At 43.0% G+C, this 22,262-nt stretch overlaps 1 protein-coding gene across 1 annotated transcript in view; it reads left to right on the top strand.

Moving 5' to 3' along the window:
• LOC306928891 (short transient receptor potential channel 7-like) overlaps positions 1 to 22,262 on the top strand; it is an 84,730-nt gene that overhangs the window by 26,414 nt on the left and 36,054 nt on the right. Inside the window, exons 3-5 of the mRNA XM_079509181.1 lie at positions 90 to 272; positions 13,131 to 13,295; positions 20,429 to 20,645. Of these exons, the coding sequence (XP_079365307.1) occupies positions 90 to 272; positions 13,131 to 13,295; positions 20,429 to 20,645 (565 nt within the window). The remainder of the gene's footprint in view (positions 1 to 89; positions 273 to 13,130; positions 13,296 to 20,428; positions 20,646 to 22,262) is intronic.

Here is a 22,262-nt window from a genome sequence, read left to right on the forward strand (position 1 = left end):
CGCTCTCTCCTCCCTCCACCTTCTTTGCCTTCCATCCTGACCCCCACCCACACTCCTATGAATCCACCCTCTTTGTCCCCATCTTCCAGAATGACTACAGGAAGCTGTCCATGCAGTGCAAGGATTTTGTGGTGGGGGTGTTGGACCTGTGTCGGAACACAGAGGAGGTGGAGGCCATACTGAACGGTGACGTGGACCAGTGCCCCCCCACCGCTTACAACCGCCCATGCTTAAGCCGTGTCAAACTGGCCATCAAGTATGAAGTCAAGAAGGTAAGGAAGGAAAGAAACCGACCCAAATGTGTCCAGGGGTTTCCAGGGGTTAAGGCCGTTCCACACCAAACAGTCTTGTTCAGAATAGTCAAAGACTAATTAAAACCATCAGAATGCAACAGACTAGCATTTGTAATCAGCACAAACCAGTTGGCCGATTAAACATTATTTCATTATATGTAATAATAATAACAATAGTAAAAAGAATAATTTTGCTTAAGAAAAGGGCAGTGAAAATGCTATTTGAATGGTGTATTAATGTTCTAATACAGAGCTTCTTCATTCACAAGTTGCATTCAGTTGCTTATAATTTAATATACTGTAGATGGCTAAAGATTGGACAGGGAGGCTTCGTCATCATTAGATTGTCTTGTTTATTGTAGTTCTACACACAACACTGAATACATAATGATGCACTGAGATGAAAATGGTAGCCTATTGATATTGCTATCTCTCTGGCTATGATCAAAATATGAAATTACATGTTTGTCTGCTTGTCTCTCTCCTTCATCTCTCTTGTACCTGTAATGAACCTGGTTGGAATAACGTGTTCCTTCCACGCGCTACGTCCAACCGGGGAAACTCCCCCCTGTCAGGTGAAAAGAAGCAGCTTGGACTCCTCATGTATAGAAGGAAGCTCAGTCCGTTGCTTTCCCCAGGTTGGCAGAGGGAGTGTAGCGCCCAGGATTACATTAGATAAATGACACTGGGTGAAAAAATGGGTTGCAAAATCGTGGGATAAAAAAATAAGAATGCAAAGAAAGAAGGACGGATGTAATGAATGCAGAGCACAGACACATATTTGACATCGAATGGGCTTTGGGATTTGTTTTAATTTTAAATTGATGATTTTAAGTTGTAATGTGTTTGTTCGTAAAAGCAAGGAATCCTTCATTATGCAAAACAACAAACTAGTCTTGACGTTTTTTTTTACAGTGGATGAGAAATGCTAAATTGAGCTCTGTAGTGAAGTCTTTAAACCAATGCAGAACTGGATAACACAATCTGAATGAACATTTAAGTGTGCATGTGTGAGTTCAACGTCACAGAGGATTTGAAAAGATTTAACTCAACTCTGTTTTAGCTCTTACAGTGAGTGGCCCTGTAGTCCCTTTGTAAATAGCTGTCAGAGAGCTAATCCCATGCCACACAGAGGTGTTCTTATTAAATGTGAAACGAAATCCCCCTCTTTCTTGTACTTAAAGTATGTACTGTATATTAGGGCTGACACAAAAATATATATATATATTCGAAGCTTCATTCGATGGCATGAAATTCAAACATGAAAAAAAGAATGATTTACAAGCGCACAACGCATTGTGGCATGACATTTTGAGAGCTTGTTGATCTGCTACCCTTCAAAGCCATGTGCTTGAGCTCCACAATTCACGAATAACTGACTCATTATTAAGTCTCCCCTGTCCCCCCCTCCCCCGGGCCCCGTCGTCAAAGCTTCGACTTTGGCTCATTTTTAGGGCTAGAAGATAATGTACGGTATTCGCACACACAGTTAACATGCTTTCAAATCTGACCTTCTAGCTGTGATTGTTTCTTGAAACCCTAGTCCATGGTGCCTGTATACTGGCTAGTACACACAGTCAATGGAGCTGTTTGACAGTGAAGCTGTTTTTAAAGCTGGCTGAGCATGACCAACAACGATACAGCGTGTGTGTGTGTGTGTGTGTGTGTGTGTGTGTGTGTGTGTGTGTGTGTGTGTGTGTGTGTGTGTGTGTGTGTGTGTGTGTGTGTGTGTGTGTGTGTGTGTGTGTGTGTGTGTGTGTGTGTGTGTGTGTGTGTGTGTGTGTGTGTGTGTGTGTGTGTGTGTGAACCAGGTGGTGCATGGATTTGAGTGGCCATTTACACATACAATGTTGTGGGGGCTGGCAGGCACCATGTCATGGGTCGGTAAGCAATGTTGAGTGGAACATAGATTGGTCACTTTCATTGCAAATTTCATACAGTATATGCGGGGAATCCGGAAGATGTTGCAGCATGTGATTATTTATGATATTACCGCATATTGAGTATTATTTGTGTTTGTGTACAAAAGGTACTGTAGACAAGTACTGAATAGAACCAAAGAATGTGAGAGAGCAGCGTTTGGTGATGGTGGAGGGTGGTTGGTTGGATTGAGGTCACCAGTCACCCCACAGCAAAAACCTGAGTTGCATTTGACCCGTAAGTGCCGTACAGTTACCAAGATAAATGGTGCCTGAATGTCAGTTGATGACCTGCACTGATTGTCACTGGCCTCTGTGAGGTGGTGGAAACATACAGAAGGATGGATGGAGACACAGAGGCAGAACAATGACCACAGAGAGAGATAGAGATGGAATGTGATGAGATCATAGATTATAAGAAGAGAAAAAAACAACACATAGACAGACGAGCGAGCGAGCGCGCACACACACACACACACACACACACACACACACACACACACACACACACACACACACACACACACACACACACACACACGTAGCAGAGTGGCTCAGAGCCTCTGCCTGCCTCAAAAGTCTAATATCTCCCCCGGTCCAGAGGGATATCCCTTTGGTCTAGTGGTTAAGATGTTGGACTTTCACTTGGGAGGCTCGAGTTTGAATCCAGGGCGGCACACACACACACACACACACACACACACACACACACACACAGACAAGTGCACGTGCACACACAGTCGCTCACACGCACACATACGAACACGTGCATACAAGCACACAAACACAATTTGATTCTTCCATTTTCTGAGACCCTATTGAACATTGATTGCTCTGCACACATTTTCACCCTCCCTGCAGCTGTGAGGAAAAATCCATGTGCTTATTGCTTGTTCCTCGCCTCCATGTGCACATTCACAGCCACTGGGCTCCATTTATCAATGCCTCCCGAATGGCTTACTCATTTGCGAGACGCTGAAATGCCACCATAAAGCTTATTTAATGAAGGAAACATGCATGCCAGAATGTCTTGATGGTCCCATATCACATATGTGGATACATATGTTTGAAAAATGCTCTGCATTCCAGCTCGTTACCATGTTTTGCTCTCTAAATTATGCTTGGTGCTATGAATTTAAAAGTGGGTTGAATAATCAATGTGGATAATGTATGGATCCAAAAAATGGGATCGGCTATATGGAAATGAATGTTTTACAATTCAAGACATTCATTCTGTATAACTGTGTTATACATCAGAGAATTATGGCTGCCGTTTATGTTTTAGCCCTTTTTCCATAAAAAGGGACTTTTTTTTGTTATGTTTATGCTATACTGTTCACACTGTCCACCTCCAAAAACACCTTTTTTACATTCAAAAGTGAAATGACCCAAAGGAACTGGTCAGTTTGTATTTTTGGAGCAGAGTAGAGCACTATCAAAAGTTGAGAATAGTTTTAACATAATATATGATGTGGAGTGGACCACACAGTTGTGACGAAAAGAGAGGTGAGCCAGAAGGCAAAGCTCTCCGTCTACCGAGCAATCTTCGTTCCTGCTCTCACCTATGGTCATGAAGTGTGGGTCATGACCAATAGAATAAGGTCGCGGATACAATCGACAGAAATGAGTTTTCTCAGACAGGTGTCTGGCATCTCCCTTAGAGATAGGGTGAGAAGTTTAATCACGTGAGAGAGACTCCGAGAAGAGACACTGCTTCTTCGCTTGAGAAGAAGCCAGATTAGGTGGTTTGGGCATCTGGTTAGGATGCCTCTCGAGCGTCTCCCTAGGGAGGTCCTCGATGCACGTCCCACTGGAAGGAGACCACCGGGCAGACCAAGGACCAGGTGAAGGGATTACATATCCACACTGGCCTTGGAATGCCTTGGGATCCCCCAGGAGGAAGTTACTAATGTTGCTCTGGAGAGAGAAGTCTGTAGCTCTCTGGTGGAGCTGTTGCCCCGGCGACCCGACTACGTATAAGCGGGCGGGGGTCGTGAGACATGGCCAAAGTTTTTTCGGGAGTCCCCAGCCAAAAACATTGAGAACCCCTGCCTTAGACCAGTGGTTTTCAACCCTTTTCATATCAAGGCCTATTATTTATTCTGCATTTGAGCCATGGACCACCATTTGATAATTTAGCCTCTCAGACACCAAACTAAAGAATATGCCAACATTTCCATGCTGTATTGATGTTGGTACCATAGGAGAGATAGCCTACCAGGCAAACGATGAAATCAACAATTCCTATACATTCTCTACATTCTCTAATTGTGTACATCTATGTAACAAAATGTAACTCTTGAGAGACTCAAGAGTTAAAGATCTATAAGGGTCCATTTGGTTACCAACTCCCCCTCAAGGACCACTGGGTGGTCCCCGAACCACTGGTTGAGAACCACTGCCTTAGTAGCTGGGGGCAAACTCGTAAGAAATCACCACAATTTGGCTCTTGTTGACTAGTTTTTGAATTTTGGTGTGGTGTTACAGTAGGTATGGGTATAAGGTTTTCAAAAAGCTGTGCAAACGCGTTGTGGGCCGTTTGCACAGACTCAAATATTAGATACGCATAGCTATGGTTGTAAACCAAAATAATTGATAAAAGAGATTTTTCAATGGATTCTGTTACTATTGTGTGTGCTAAATAACATACTAAAATCTTAGGAAAAACGAACAACCAGAAAGGCAACGTTTTCAAGATGGCGTCCACGGCGGCTAAAATGAGCTAAAATGCCTATAAACTGGGATTTAATATGTAAAAAATCATAACAATTATGCACTTCGTAACTACTTTTTGAATTTTGGCATGGTGTTAGGTATGGGCATAAGGTTTTCAAAAACCATTGCAAACTAATTTGTCTCGCCCCCTAGTGGTCGGTTTGCAATTAAACCACTATTAGATATGTCAGTATATGGTTGGAACCCCAAATAATTGATACAAGAGATTTTTCAATGGATTCTGTTACCATTGGGTGTGCTAAATAACATACATTACAAATTAAAAATACAAATACATTTGTACGGAAAACGAACAACTTGAAAGACATCGTTTTCAAGATGGCGTCCACGATGGCTGTCGGGAGCTTAAAATGCCTGTTTGGCGAGCCAAATTAGTTTACGATGGTTTTTGAAAACCTTATGACCATACCTAACAGCATGCCAACATTCAAAGAGCAGTTACCAAGTGCATAATTGTTATGATTTTTTACATTAATCACAGTTTATACAGTTTATAGGCATTTTAGCTCCCGGCAGCGTCACGTAAAAAATCATAACAATTATGCACTTGGTAACTGCTTTTTGAATTTTGGCATGGTGTTAGGTATGGTCATAAGGTTTTCAAAAACCATTGCAAACTAATTTTGCTCGCCCCCTAGTGGTCGGTTTGCAATGAAACCATAGGCATTTTAAGCTCCCGGCAGCTCCATCGTGGACGCCATCGTGCAAACGATGCCTTTCTAGATGTTTGTTTTTCGTAAGAATTTAGTGTGTTATTTAGCACACCCATTAGTAACATAATCCATTGAAAAGTCGCTTCTATTAATTATTTGGGGTTTCAACCATATACTGACATATCTAATAGTGGTTTCATTGCAAACCGACCACTAGGGGGCGAGCCAAATTAGTTTGCGATGGTTTTGGATGGAACCATCGCAATTTCCAAGCGAAGAAGCAGTGTCTCTTCTCGGAGTCTCTCTCACGTGATTGAACTTCTCACCCTATCTCTAAGGGAGATGCCAGACACCTGTCTGAGAAAACTCATTTCTGTCGATTGTATCCGCGACCTTATTCTATTGGTCATGACCCACACTTCATGACCATAGGTGAGAGCAGGAACGAAGATTGCTCGGTAGACGGAGAGCTTTGCCTTTTAAACTGGGATTTAATATGTAAAAAATCATAACAATTATGCACTTCGTAACTACTTTTTGAATTTTGGCATGGTGTTAGGTATGGGCATATGGTTTTCAAAAACCATTGCAAACTAATTTGTCTCGCCCCCTAGTGGTCGGTTTGCAATTAAACCACTATTAGATATGTCAGTATATGGTTGGAACCCCAAATAATTGATACAAGATATTTTTCAATGGATTCTGTTACCATTGGGTGTGCTAAATAACATACATTACAAATTAAAAATACAAATACATTTTTACGGAAAACGAACAACTTGAAAGACATCGTTTTCAAGATGGCGTCCACGATGGCTGTCGGGAGCTTAAAATGCCTGTTTGGCGAGCCAAATTAGTTTACGATGGTTTTTGAAAACCTTATGACCATACCTAACAGCATGCCAACATTCAAAGAGCAGTTACCAAGTGCATAATTGTTATGATTTTTTACATTAATCACAGTTTATACAGTTTATAGGCATTTTAAGCTCCCGGCAGCTCCATCGTGGACGCCATCGTGCAAACGATGCCTTTCTAGATTTGTTTTTCGTAAGAATTTAGTGTGTTATTTAGCACACCCATTAGTAACATAATCCATTGAAAAGTCGCTTCTATTAATTATTTGGGGTTCCAACCATATACTGACATATCTAATAGTGGTTTCATTGCAAACCGACCACTAGGAGGCGAGCCAAATTAGTTTGCGATGGTTTTTGAAAACCGTATGCCCATACCTAACACCATGCCAAAATTCAAAAAGTAGTTACCAATTGCATAATTGTTATGATTTTTTACATGTTAATTCCCAGTTTATAGGCATTTTAGCTCATTTTAGCCACCGTGGACGCCATCTTGAAAACGATGCCTTTCTGGTTGTTCGTTTTTCATAAGATTTTAGTATGTTATTTAGCACACCCAATAGTAACAGAATCCATTGAATGAAAATCTCTTCTATCAATTATTTTGGTTTTCAACCATACCTATAAGTGTCAAATATTTGAGTCTGTGTAAACAGACCACTAGGGGGCGCTCCCAATACGTTTGCACAGCTTTTTGAAATCATTATTATTCGCCCTATCCCCTGCAGCTTAGAGCAGCATGAGCCGGTAAAGTGGTGATAATATAATGACATACACATTATGATACACTGCTAAATACTAAATACTGCTAAATACTGTTATTCATGACAGCAACAGCCTGCTGCCTCCTGCTAGCTGTTGTGCTAAGGCTAAGCTAAAGCATCATCCATGATCATCATAACCACTGAATCACAACAAACACCGCTTTGACAAGGGTTGACCATTTTGTGAATGTGAAAGAGAAACAAGCAACCAGGCCTATAAAAATGTTAATAGGTCAGAAAATCAGAAAAGGTCAGAAAATAACTCTAAAATAAGCAACTATAGGGCTGACTGTCAAACTTTCGTTGTCCAATGTTGTTTTAGAGCAGTGGAACTCAAACATTTTCATGTCAAGGACTACCAATATCGTATCGGTCACAAAATTCCATATCGGTCGGTCTCTAAAATAAAGTCGCAATACCAACTTTGATGAGGCAGTATTGCTTTGTTTTAAAAATCGACCTTTTTCTTAATTTCTTGAAAAAACTAAGTCAGACAACTCACGAATAGATTTAACCAATATTTATTATAGAATGAGAATACTAAGTGTGCATATGATGCAAGCTACGTATCATTCTTTTCATTTCCTGACAAATGAACATTTTGGAGTTGCCCGACAGCAGAGATATGCTGTTTGTCGACTTTATCTTAGCATTCACCTTAATCCCCCAGCATCTGGTCAACAAACTGGGCACACTGGACTTGAGCACTAATACTGGATACTGGATCACAATGGGGCCTCATAGACAGGCCCCATTGTGTGTGGTTAGTCAACAACTCATAAGTCATGACTTCTGTACTAAGTCCAATACAAACCACTTCGTAAAGTACATGGACAATACCACATTGATGGGTCTTACATAGAACAACGAGGAGAGTGATTTCAGACAAACGATGAAACTTTGCAGACTGGTGCAGTGATAACAAACAACCTGATCCTGAATGTCGAGAAGACCAAGAACATGGGTGGTTCGTGTTTGTTTCTAACAACCTGTCCTGGTATCTGCACAGTGCACACCACCTCTCCGGGCAAAAAGGCTAACCAGCGTCTACACTTCCTGCAGTGACTGAAGAGAGCTCAACTCAGCCCCTCAACTGTCACCACTTAACCAGCAGCATCTCTCTCCGGTATGCAGGTAACACCTCAGATAGAAAGGTTGTGAGGAGAATGGCGAGAGCAGCGGGAAGGACTATTGGGGCCTCATTACCTACTGAGGACCTCGGCCAAAAGCTGTCAAAAGCCTCCAGCATCATCAGTGACCCCAGGCACTCACCCCTGTTATCCGTTCTAGCCTCTGGCACGAAATACAGGAGTCTGAAGAGTTCAGTCAGGTTAAAAAAACGTCTTTTACTTGACGGCCATTAGACTGTTGAACAAACGGCAAAACAAAAAGTAAACATGGATTTACGACTAGATACACATCGGAAATACATACTGTATACACTTTAATTTAGCACATTGCAATATCACTATGTGAAATCATATAGGCTATGGAATGCACTTCCCATCACAGTCAGAACTGCAGCCTCACTCCCAATCTTCCGCCGTAGTCTGAAAACCCACCTCTTCAGACTCCACCATGGCCTGTAGCACTTGCCCTAGCCTAGCCCCTTAGATAGCACATTATGTAGACTTGGATAGTATTTTAAACAGACTTATAGCTTGTTACGTAGACACCTCTAGAATTGCACTTTATGTAGTCATAGCACTTTATAGTACACATGTATAATATATTATATAGTATAGTATGTATAGTTTACATAGATACTCCACTGTTATGTTCTTAGTTTACGCATGATTCATGATAACTACTTTGTATATATGTGATGTATGCCATGCTTTTGTTATTGCTTAATGTAAGTCGCTCTGGATTAAGAGCGTCTGCTAAATGCCTAAATTGTAAATTGTAAGGTTTAATGTTTAATATTTTTAAATATTTTCTTTTCAACATTTTTAGTGTTAGTTAAAGCCACACCATGTAGTTTGGGATATCAGCGGCCATTTTGTACACAAATAGCATGGCAGCCAACGTCTTTGACTTCATTGCCCAAAAGTCCCTGCTCAGTCGCGCTACTGACACGACACTCATGTTTGCATCTTTTGTCTGAATGGGCATGGCTTTCCTGGAAATACATGTAGCAGTGAATGACACTTTGGAGAGCTCCGTGCCTGTCTGCTCGTGCACTGCGCGCACTGCACGTTCATGAGTTTTATTCACGTGGCTCATGTTTATACATGATAGAAGGTGTTCCGTTTGTTTGCATGTTTCAAGGTGTGTGTGTGTGTGTGTGTGTGTGTGTGTGTGTGTGTGTGTGTGTGTGTGTGTGTGTGTGTGTGTGTGTGTGTGTGTGTGTGTGTGTGTGTGTGTGTGTGTGTGTGTGTGTGTGTGTGTGTGTGTGTGTGTGTGTGTGTGTGTGTGTGTGTGTGTGTGTGTGTGTGTGTGTGTGTGTGTGTGTGTGTGTGTGGTTTAGTTTAGTTTAGTTTAGTTTAGTTTAGTCAGTCTTTTGAGTAAAATAAAATTTAGTTTTTGTCATCTTTTAGTCATCTGAAAAGTTTAAGTTTTTGTCTAGCAACCAAACATAGAATGACTTGTCTATAGGTTCTACTGAATCTCTTCTCCACTAGTCTCTCCCTAACATTTTAGTCATATTTGTTGACAACATTGTTAATACAAAATATTGAGTCTTAGTTTTAGTCATCATAGCTTTGTTTTTATTAACTTTTTATTTACCTTTCGTCAGTGGAAAAAAGGTAGTCGACAATTTTTTGTCATAGATTTAGTCGATGACATCACTGGAGGGGCGGGCCGTCCCCAGGTGAAACAATCGATAGATCGGGAATCCTCTCTTAAATGTTTGACGTTCCTACCTGTGCCACTCTAGAGCTCGAATGCACAGATGTGCCTCATTGCCTCCCCTATACATAGTATCTGTGAGTAGACTATATTTAGATTTGTTGCCGGCCAGCTGAACCAATCAACATTATCAACGTGCTTATGAAGGATTATTCTGAAATGACTTTGTGTGCAGTACCATTTGATTGCTCGTTACTCTGATTAAAATGTGTCCTAATAAACTGATGCAATATTTTTCTGAGAAACCATTACGCATGCAGCCATCCACCCAAAATGTGTGAATTGTTAGATAGATTATTAATCCGCTGGTGCAAGATGAAACTGTTCAGCTGTATCTAATTTAAAAATTGCTCCTTTATTTTCAAAGGTGTCCCTTCCTTGTTATAAGTACATGTAAAAAGTAATTTTGTCATAGACAACATTTATCATGGTAAACACCCTCAAACACCCAGGACCAGCGGATACCAAAATATACTGTGTATATATACCAGGAAGTGGCAGTTCCTAATTGGGCCATAGTCAAAGTGAATTCATGTAATTTGAAATTAAAAAGTGACCTTGACATTCCAATTAGAAATCACAATATTCATAATACTGTAATGGGAACACAATCTGCAATACTATTAGGAGGACTATATTATCATTAGGTGTGTTGCAGCCGGATGATCACTTTCAATTACCTTTAATAACCACCTGAGACCAGATTCTGGAATCATCCAGAATCAAGACATTGAGGCCCAGGCCACACGTATGTGGATCTTTTGCTAAACGCACATTTCTTTGTGCGTTTGGGCCTTTCAGCCACACGCAAACAGCGTTTTCGGCCACTCAAACGGAGGTTTTTGGAAACTGATAAATAAGTGAAGATTTTCGAAAATATCCGGATCAGTGGAGCTGTGTAGTCATGCGAAACGGAGCTTTTGAGAAACGATGATGTCACCGCTTATTAGCGCATATCATTTTTACTATAATTAGGTGAGAAATGCAGCTGGTGCCTTCATGGAAACTACATGGATATCAATCCGATTGTTCATGTTTATATATCACTGTTAACAACTTTAAAACGTATCATATGTTGCATCAACTGCAGCGAGCAAAGTCTGCTCTGCTGCATCCAATAATAAATATATCAGCCTACTAGTCCAGTGCGGACTGTAGCTTGAGAGAGAGGGGGAGAGAGAGAGAGAGAGAGGGGGGGAGAGAGAGAGAGGGGGGGGAGGGAGAGAGAGAGGGGGGGAGAGAGAGAGAGAGAGAGAGGGGGATAGAGAGAGGGCGAGAGAGAGAGAGAGAGGGGTGTGAATAAAGTATACTGCGTTGTGCGCATATGGCTCTCTCCTGTTAAGGTAATAAAGGGCGCACCCTTGACTGCATTCCGTTGTCACTGTGTCTGCATGCCGACAATGCGCGCGTGTGAACTTGTATTAGCCTACATTATAACGTGACATTTATTATACACCTCGAAAATATAGCCACTCTACAAGCTCACAAGTGGTTGTGGACACTTCTATAGGTCTGACTCTCCTATTATTTACTGTGCAGGACTTGCCAAGTCGCCAGAGCAATGGTAAAGTCTAAAGTGTCTATCATTTCTAAATTATATGGAGAGAAAAGTCGAGAGTTGGGATTTGGAGATTTATGCACATAGTGTGACATGCTGACAGACAATGAAAGAAACATGTTCCACTTCCACTCACAATTTAGGTGGCTTTTAAAATGCGGTACTTATTCCTTCATTAAAAAATATGATTGGCACCTCATACAGTAAGTGTAAATATAAAATCAAGTATAATAGCCTACAATTGAAACCTGCTACTGCAGTGATTTTATCCTGTGTTCAATGCGTTTCTGCGTTTGGGTGTGGACTCATATCTCTGTCGTATGGGCAGGGATTTTTTCTAAAACGGAGGACGAAAATATCCGTTTTGCAAAAGATCCAGAGTAGTGTGGCCTGGGCCTGAGGCTGGCTTTGGTGATGGTTTGGTCTGGAATGTTATCTTTCACCTCATCTGCCCTTTCCTCCTCTTCTCCTTCTTCCCCTCTTTCCTCTTTCCTCGTCTACCACCCATGCACACTGCACCTCGCCCCCTTCATGTCCTCTTTCCTCGTCTACCACCCATGCACACTGCACCTCGCCCCTTCATGTTTCCTCGTCTACCACCCATGCACACTGCACCTCGCCCCTTCATGTCCTCTTTCCTCGTCTACCACCCATGCACACTGCACCTCGCCCCCTTCATGTTTCCTCGTCTACCACCCATGCACACTGCACCTCGCCCCCTTCATGTTTCCTCGTCTACCACCCATGCACACTGCACCTCGCCCCCTTCATGTCCTCTTTCCTCGTCTACCACCCATGCACACTGCACCTCGCCCCCTTCATGTCCTCTTTCCTCGTCTACCACCCATGCACACTGCACCTCGCCCCCTTCATGTTTCCTCGTCTACCACCCATGCACACTGCACCTCGCCCCCTTCATGTCCTCTTTCCTCGTCTACCACCCATGCACACTGCACCTCGCCCCCTTCATGTTTCCTCGTCTACCACCCATGCACACTGCACCTCGCCCCCTTCATGTTTCCTCGTCTACCACCCATGCACACTGCACCTCGCCCCCTTCATGTTTCCTCGTCTACCACCCATGCACACTGCACCTCGCCCCCTTCATGTTTCCTCGTCTACCACCCATGCACACTGCACCTCGCCCCCTTCATGTCCTCTTTCCTCGTCTACCACCCATGCACACTGCACCTCGCCCCCTTCATGTCCTCTTTTCTCGTCTACCACCCATGCACACTGCACCTCGCCCCTTCATGTTTCCTCGTCTACCACCCATGCACACTGCACCTCGCCCCCTTCATGTCCTCTTTCCTCGTCTACCACCCATGCACACTGCACCTCGCCCCTTCATGTTTCCTCGTCTACCACCCATGCACACTGCACCTCGCCCCCTTCATGTTTCCTCGTCTACCACCCATGCACACTGCACCTCGCCCCCTTCATGTCATGCCTTCCATCCAACCCCCACCTCTTTATATCCCTCTCTCGTTTTAGTTCGTCGCCCATCCTAACTGCCAGCAGCAGCTGCTGACAATCTGGTATGAGAACCTGTCTGGTCTGAGGCAGCAGTCCATTGGGGTGAAGTGCTGGACCGTCATCGGGGTCACCGTGGGTCTGCCCTTCCTTGCTATAGCCTACTGGATCGTGCCCTGCAGTAAGGTATGTAGTGAACAGATACACATATATATACACGCACGCACGCACGCACGCACGCATCCACACACACAGACACACAGACACACACATGCACTGGCATGGGTGCATGTGTTTGGTGTTTTGGACGTACTAACAGTCCTACAGTATGACACCATTACCCAACCCTAAACCTAACCTCACAGGAAGCCACGGGTTAGTTGTAACCGGCAGCGCATGTCGGGAGCGACGGTGTTGTCGGACTAATGCCTGTCGGACTTAGTATGTCTAACAAACGTACTGTACTGTATGCACCCCCACTGACATGCATATATGCATGTCAGTGTCTATGTGTTGATATCAACACATAGATGCACTCACATGCATGTGATTCTATTTATGCCCAAAATATGGTCCCTGTCCCATTTCTATTTAGATGTTTACAGTGTGCGACAAGCTTTTATTTTCCCCATCTCCTCACTTTGTGGTGACATTCTGGTGATGCCAGAAGATGAGGACATGCACACACACAGATTGAACAGTTTAGTGTTTAATAGGATAGCTTGTGACAACTGATCTTCATCAGACATACGATACGCTGAAGGGTTTGGAGTTAATGTAAAGAAAAGTGACATTTAAATAGGATTATCTATATTTCAGGCATTGTGCAATCATCCACAGGCAAACGCATATAATTAAACCTGTGTTATTTTCATGCTTGCACAATCTTTCATTAAGCAAATTATAATTATGTGGATTGACTCCTAATTCGATTATAATGCTTGGTCAGGTACCGTTTGTATCCCATGCTGACGCAGAGGACGCCCATTTCCACACACGTTGCTGATGGTGACAGAATGACAGATCATAATCTATTCCCACCCTATCGTTATAGAACTCTGCACTGTCGGTAGAAACAGGCTTGAGCCTTGTGAGGTGTGCCTGAGCGAGGCATTAGCCAAGCGAGCCTGCCAAATCTTCAACATTTTTTACTTCTGTTCGATGTTTCGAATTGCTTTGTTCTCAATAAGGTTGCATTCCATCATGTCGTGTGGCATGCAGCACAGTCTATGGGACTACCCTGCATGTTGAAAATGACACTAAAGGGGAACCCAGTCCAGCAAGAAGTGACACCAAATACGTCCTGACCAAGTGTCCATACAGGATAAGTTGGTAGTGAGAATGTGTTGAGATTGACACTCTAAGATAGATTGTGGTTTCACACGCACACACACACACACGCACACACACGCACACACACACGGACTGGCTGGATTTTCCAGCGTGTGTATGTGCGCGCAGTATGTTTTGTCTGAGGGGCTTATTGGGTGCCTGAGGGGCTTATCGAGTGTCTCTAAGTTGTGATGAGCTAGTGATTTTAAGAGATAGATGGCATGTCAAGTGTGTGTGAGCGCACACGCATGAGAGACAGATAGTGAACACTCACCCAGAAATGCTGGGCGGCTGTTTCCGCAGAGGGGATTACTATTCAATCATCAGACACTAAGAAACTCTAATCTCTCTGTGTCACCCTAACACCTGTACATATGTGTGCGTGTGCGTGTGCGTGCGTGTGAGGGAGAGAGTGAAGTGTGTTAGGAAATAAAGAAAGCAATTCTGTGAGTAGTGTAGACTCACATGATGCGAGCGGGGCCTCTGTCAAGTCTGTCTGTCGCTTTAATACCCATATATGGAGATCCCTGATGTCATCAATATGTCATTATCACGCTGGGCAAGACCTAAGCTGTAGACGGTATAATTTTTGGGGGGCGGAAGATGCAGGATTTTGGCGGAAGCACCGCTCAAGGAAATGACATTGAAGCTTTACAAATCAGTTTACATTCTCCGTGAATGAAACACGTGTTGTGATTGGTTGAATAAATATCGTATCCGGGGGAAATACATCTGACGGATGTTCCGGTCCGAACTTCCGCCGATACCGTCTCTGCCTTAGGTTGTGACGAGGCTTTTCTCTTTGCAGATGAGTAAGGCTGGGACCGAGGCTATACTCAGGCTAGTCATTATAATAGTGACATATGTTATTGGGTTCTCTCCAGGTCCCCCCTGGGAGAGGAGGGCTGATGTATGGTCTGGGCATTTGTCCATTTCTTGTGGTTGCTTCTGAAGTTCAATCATCCATTCCACTAAGCAACTCAAAGCAAGGGTGAATATCATAATCCATTTGCCATTTTGGGGGGCACTACCCATACGTTTAGCTGTGTTGCTCAATTCACGAAATGCCCGATCCTTACAAGCTATACCTCGTTGTAAAGGTGACTAATCAATGATAAGAATGTTATAAATTACAATACCATTTAGTTTTATTAAAGGGAAGATATAATTGACCAAAGTTAGGTTTCCGAACGTTTTGTGGGGATTTATGTTCTATTGCGGTTCACTTACAGTATGAATAAATAAATAAACATATAAACTAATAAACTTTACAAACACATCTGCCATCTGATTGGCCATCGCTTGAATCTTGTTGCTGTTCATTTGCATAACTCATCGGTTCAACATGAAACACAGATGAGAATGGAAATGAATGACATGCAGGCCTTGTTGCTTGTAGTTGCTTTTAGTGTGAGTGCAGTGCACGGTAAGCTGGCTGGATATGGCCAAGTGCATATCACCCTCAAAATAGAGTCCTCAGATGTGTGTACTTTAAGGGATGTTACATAGAGAGCTTGTATGGCGTCAACGTGGGATTGTGTGCGGTGGCTTACTATGCCTTTTAGGATTTAGGATTTAGGATCAGTCGAAAGAGACATCATATTGATATTTGTGTCTCGTACCCTGGTACTAGAAATAATGAGTAATTCATGGAATGGGAGACTGGGAAACATAGGTAATTGGCTCTCTATTGGGAATATGCTTTGAGAGATGCCTTGCTTTGACAGGTGATGAACAATACACTTGTCTGACTATTGATCACAATCCTTATTTTTGAGGGGAAATATGTTGACAAATGCAATTATACACAACACGCACATTGACAGGTACAGTGCTAGTGAGAATGCCTCAAAGATCCCCTTGTTATCTGACAAAACAAAGATGAAACAGAGGAGCATTTTTTCCACCCTTTGTATGTATTTAAACGGTTTTAAGCTTGCAAATGGCTTGATGGATTCATATGACATGAGAGAGGAGAGGGTGCAAAATGGAGAGAATTAGAGACTCATACATTATTTATGTTCCCCATTGGTTGCTTTCACACCTACCTTCCCATATTTCCTTTCCTCCTCAAGTCTTCTGCTCTTCCCCCTCTCATGGGAGCTTTCCTTTCCCTTCTCTTCTCCCTTCTTCAAATGTGAGTCACTGCAACACAACAACTGAGCTGTGCTGTTCAACCCATACAACATACAGTCCAGTCGCTTACCACCCATCCATTCAATGTTTTACGGACAACTAATGACAATTTTTTAGTATATAGTTTGTAACACTTGCTATTGGGTGTCTGAGGGGCTAGTCATTATAATGCATTATTCGCATAGGTGCAATATGATCTAATTATAACACTGTATAATTGTCTCCACCAGGCCGAAGGCATGGGGAGAGAGTATGTTTTGCACCCTGTCTGTCCGGCACCATTGGCCCGGTCGTGGTCGCTGCCAAACTGTGCACACACACTCCCTGGATGTCAATTCTGAACCTCTGCCTCAAATGTTCCAAAACGGCCTGTTATTGCGCCACCATGAGGCAGATTTTTGCAAAACATTATATTTTTATATTACAGATTTTATCCATACATCAAGCAAATCGGTACACACTATCTCTATAGTCATGTGATCAACACAGTCTGTCCGATTGTCCATATTCCATTCATGATTGGCTAAGATTGCCTTCCAGTTTGCAGGATTGGTCAATTTTCAACAAAATGCCTCAAATCATGAGCACAGCGTGCGATTTCCATGACATTTTGCATGCACATTCCCACTAGGCCAAGGAAGAAATGCCACAAAATTTGAATCAGCCTCATGGTGGCGCTATGACAGGCCGATTCGTGTTTTTACCTATAACTGCACCGATCTGCGTAAAACTTTGGGGAGTGGCACGCAGCAAAGCTCATCGGGATCGGGAGTCGAGCCCATTGATTGATTGATTGATTGAAGAATTTATTAACAGTTTGCAGAATTACAGTACATTTCAAGCACAAACTCAATACAAAGGCTGTTAACTGTGAGTGGACGACCCAATTAAGCATTACACTTGTTTCCAACAGGGTCCACCATGTTCAAATCATCAAAACATTTAGAGACGTACAAATAGACACTTCTATAGACAGAACAGGAATTCATCACATTCATCACCCATGACACACTGTCGGGCGGCATTAGCAGCCTCGGGTACCCAGACGGCTATACCAACCATCCGGCCCATAGGGGGCTTTTCTAATGTGTTATTGCGACTGTAGCAGTCAGTCCGTGCGTGCGTCCGTCCGTCACGCCTAGTGACACGACACCTATTGAATCAGATGATAACTGTAGTGTACAATACGGTGTAATTCTTTAAAAAAAATGATGGAAATGTCTAACGTCCTGTGTCTGTAAGGTAATTTATTTATTTAGTTTCTGTTGCAAGCTGTTATATAATGACTAGTCATTTCTTGTTTTTGTATCACTCCCCTCACTCATGGCAAGTAACGCCTGGCTATGTGATGAAGTACAGTACCATGGCCCATTGGCCCATGCGTCACACACGATTCAACTTTGTAACACTTTGTGACGTGCACAGTAAATGTTCCATGTGAGCAGGTAAAGAGTAAAGAAAGCAACGATGAGGTTAACCACATGAACCTAGCCTCTCAATTCTGCACATGTCATTATAGGAGACAATTCTGTGAAAATAGGCCTGGGGGACCCAGAAGTACGGTATTCAGAGTGTAAGTGGTATACAGTTCAATAAGGAACATTGGAAGACGTCGATTGGATGACTGATTAAATAAACTATCGACGAAGTAGCCTTGTTCAATAGAGCAGTGGCTCGTGCATCGAGTAATGGGGTCTGACGCAATAAAGGGGGTGTAACACACACACACACACGCACACAGAAGCTGTGTAGATGCTTGTGTTTTGGACAAAAATATTGTAGCTGTCTAACGCTATCCATAGTCTACAACCTGTGTGTATTGTGTAATTCTGAACTTGCTGTTGTACACTATACTGTGTGTGTGTGTGTGTGTGTGTGTGTGTGTGTGTGTGTGTGTGTGTGTGTGTGTGTGTGTGTGTGTGTGTGTGTGTGTGTGTGTGTGTGTGTGTGTGTGTGTGTGTGTGTGTGTGTGTGTGTGTGTGTGTGTGTGTGTGTGTGTGTGTGTGTGTGTGTGTGTGTGTGTGTGTGTGTGTGTGTGTGTGTGTGTGTGTGTTTCTGTCTGTATGTGTATGCATTCCAATGTGCTTGTGTGTTCATATATGCACAGTTCCGGCTGCCTGCCCCTTTATACACTGGCTAGAACAGAATAATGAATAGAATTGAAGGGAATAATGGAACAGACATATTTCGGGCTCTGGTGAGATTCCTATTTCACACCTAACCTCTCCTATACTCTTCCTGCACCGCACGTGCCTGGCGTTGGCCACTGCCATTACCGTGGGGATGGGAACAGAACCCACTGAGACATTCTGTTCACAGGCTTCAAAGCTTAAAGCAACCAAAGGTATGGCTCCCCCATATCTTGCAAGCATGATTGAACCCTACAAACCCTCCCGCGCACTCAGATCAGCCAACGCAGGGAAGCTGGAAGTACCCTCACTAAAACGCCGGGACAACGCTCCACACGTCCCAAACTCTTCTCCCTTCTGGCCCCAAAACTGTGGAATGCACTTCCCGTTGCAATCAGAACTGCAGCATCACTCCCGATCTTCCGCCGTAGTTTGAAAACCCACCTTTTCAGACTCCACCATGGCCCATAGCACTTACCCTACCCCCTTAGACAGCACTTTTTAGACTTAGATAGCATTTGAAACAGACTTATAGCATGTCATGTAGACAGCACAATAATTGCATTGTATGTAGTCATAGCACTTCATAGTATATATGTACAGCATAGTATAATCTATATGTATAGTTTATATGTATAGTGTCATTATATAGATATGTTCTAGTTACGTTCTTAGCTTACGCATGTTTCTTGATAAATGCTTTTTATATATGTGATGTATTCCCATGCTTTTTGTTCTTGCTTAATGTAAATCGCTCTGGATTAAGAGCGTCTGCTAAATGCCTAAATTGTAAATTGTAAGAGTTTAGGAGCCAAGCGATCAAGCATGACCGTCTGATTAGCTGTTAACTGAAAGACAGAATAATTGATCAGGTACTATGTCAGTAATGCTACTTACTTACTTACTTACTGGGTTGAATTACGGCCCGGTCAATGGCAGAGGCACAGGTTGTTGCTCGTTTGGAATCCACCTGAAACCTCCCATTAGTTTTGTGGTAGCATGTGTGAGACATGGGGGACAGTTATTAAATTCTGTGTGCTGCTGTTCACGGGGAGGAGCGTGGGTTCCCTGTGGATTGTTAATATTGTACACAGCAGGTTTAGAGAGAGGTCTCAAATGTGTGTTTTGATGTGGAAATGTGTATGCATGTGTGTAGTGTTCTTGTGCATATGCAAGTACGTGGCACATGGACAGGCAGGTACTGCATGTGTAGCATCAAAGCCGCATGTGTATTCAAAGCAATCTCACCAACATGTAGGTGTAATCATAAATGGTAAATGGTAAATGGTGCATTTATATAGCGCCTTTATCCAAGGCGCTTTACATAGATTGTGCATTACATTCACCCATTCATACACCGATTGCGGCGGAAGCCATGCAAGGTACCAACCAGCACATCGGGAGCAATTTGGGGTTCAGTGTCTTGCCCAAGGACACTTCGACATGTAGACAGGAGGAGCCGTGATTCGAACCGCCGACCCATGGATCATTGGACGACCTGCTCTACCTCCTGAGCCACAGTGTTCATCATCCCCTAAGGATATCCCCTAAGGATATCATTGCATTATTTCTATAAACTCTGACGACTGTCCTCTGATTACACTGACATTGCAGTGCTACAATCTTTGATCAATGGGTCGGCTAGCCTATGGCTATAGCACTGACATGATGTAATAACACTATGCGTACTTTCTGTCCCACTCCCTCCCTCTCTCCCCCAAGCTTGGTCAGATCCTTCGAAGCCCGTTCATGAAGTTTGTGGCTCACGCCGTCTCCTTCACCATCTTCCTGGGCCTGTTGGTCCTCAATGCCTCAGACCGCTTTGAGGGCGTCAAGAACCTGCCCAACGAGACCATCACGGACCACCCCCGGCAGGTGTTCAGGGTCAAGACCACGCAGTTTTCCTGGACTGAGCTGCTCATCATGAAGTGGGTGCTCGGTGAGTGACCAGATGCATCCCCATTTTGGTGTTCCATGTGCTTACTCCTCTCTCTACCCTCCAAATAAAGCTAAACATTTGACTAAAATATATACACTACAAGGGAAAGGACCCGCACGGCAGGTCACATGGCATTTATATACTGCAATATAATATAACTGACTTGTATGTGTGTGTGGTCAACCCCCTTCTCAACACACGCACACACATACGAACACACTTCTTGCTTATAGTTGAGTCTTCTGACTCTAATACAATAACTGTTATGATTACTACACTGGCATTGTCCATTTCCAGGCCTTTGATAGGCCTACATAGAGTTACATTAACAACTAGAAAGGTCGCAATTTTAAAAAATTGCAAAGTGTGGTTGCCGCAGTGGCTTACATATGCCCCTCCCACTAATATTGCCAGCCAATTACAATGTCACATCATCCCTGCGATCATGCGTAAGTAATTCGGTGTAATTCATGTTTTTTGCAACAAACGGTTATTTTTTTTGCATTAGCGGTGCCCCCTATGGATGAAAATGGAATTGCTTTTGGCTTTTGGTTGATTAAACCACCCCGGACATGTGATTCAAATTTGCGATGGATTGGACATTCCGTTCGTGATTTATGGCATTATTTGTGATATAGGCCCCTCCTACTAACTTCGGACGATGATTACGGCCGAACGATACGCATTACCAAAATTCTGCCGATGGTGTTTTAATCGGATAGGTCCAGAGATCATGTGTGCTGATTTGTGAGAGATTTGGACAAAATCTGTAGGAGGAGCAAAAAGTGTGTTTTGGAGAAAATTCAAAATGGTGGAAAATCTATCATGACGCAAATGGGCGTGGCCTATATGGAGAGATGCGTCATGACCCAAGGAAGTCAGGGAACAAATAATTTAGATTTTACGACCTACGGTTCAAGAGTTATAAGCCAAAACGTAAAGTGGGCTGTTATAGCGCCACCATGAGGCCGACCGATATCATTATAAGTTGATTAATTTTAGTAATTATTATGAACCTACCCTCCAAGTTTTGTAACTATAGTGCTTACAGTCTCTGAGGAAAGAATACTTGAATGTGAGAAAATGCGAAAAATCGCATTTTCCCATTCATGTCAATGGGGAAATTTTATTCACTAATAAATTCATATCAATTAAACTATACAACATTTCTCTTAGAAAAATACAAGCACATCCTTCCCGATGAAGCCGGTCAATTTGAGATATGGCTCAAGTGCGTACAGTCAAAACTGTGGGAGGAGTAGCACATCAAAAAAAAGACTAATCAAGTGGAATAATAAAGTGTTACAAGTACTATAGTCTGGCAACCACACTAATCAGGGTTTTACAGTCTGCTCTACTGTATACTAATCCCTCATCTGTTCTACAGACCGTAATGATAAAACAGACTGTAGGAGGAGAGGGGAAAAGGTAAAAGGAGACAGACAATGTACCCTGAGGGCAAAGTGTTACCAAGTGGGATCGTAGATCGGCTGTTTGTCAGTAATAAAACCATAAAAATGACATAATGGACATGAGGCAGACTTGCAGGTGAAAGATAAGTTTAATTAGATCCAGGCCTGGACAACATAAGTGAAAAAAGAACTCAAATAACATAAG

This window comes from Electrona antarctica (genome assembly GCF_951216825.1).
Source record: "Electrona antarctica genome assembly, chromosome: 1".
Taxonomy (NCBI): domain Eukaryota; kingdom Metazoa; phylum Chordata; class Actinopteri; order Myctophiformes; family Myctophidae; genus Electrona; species Electrona antarctica.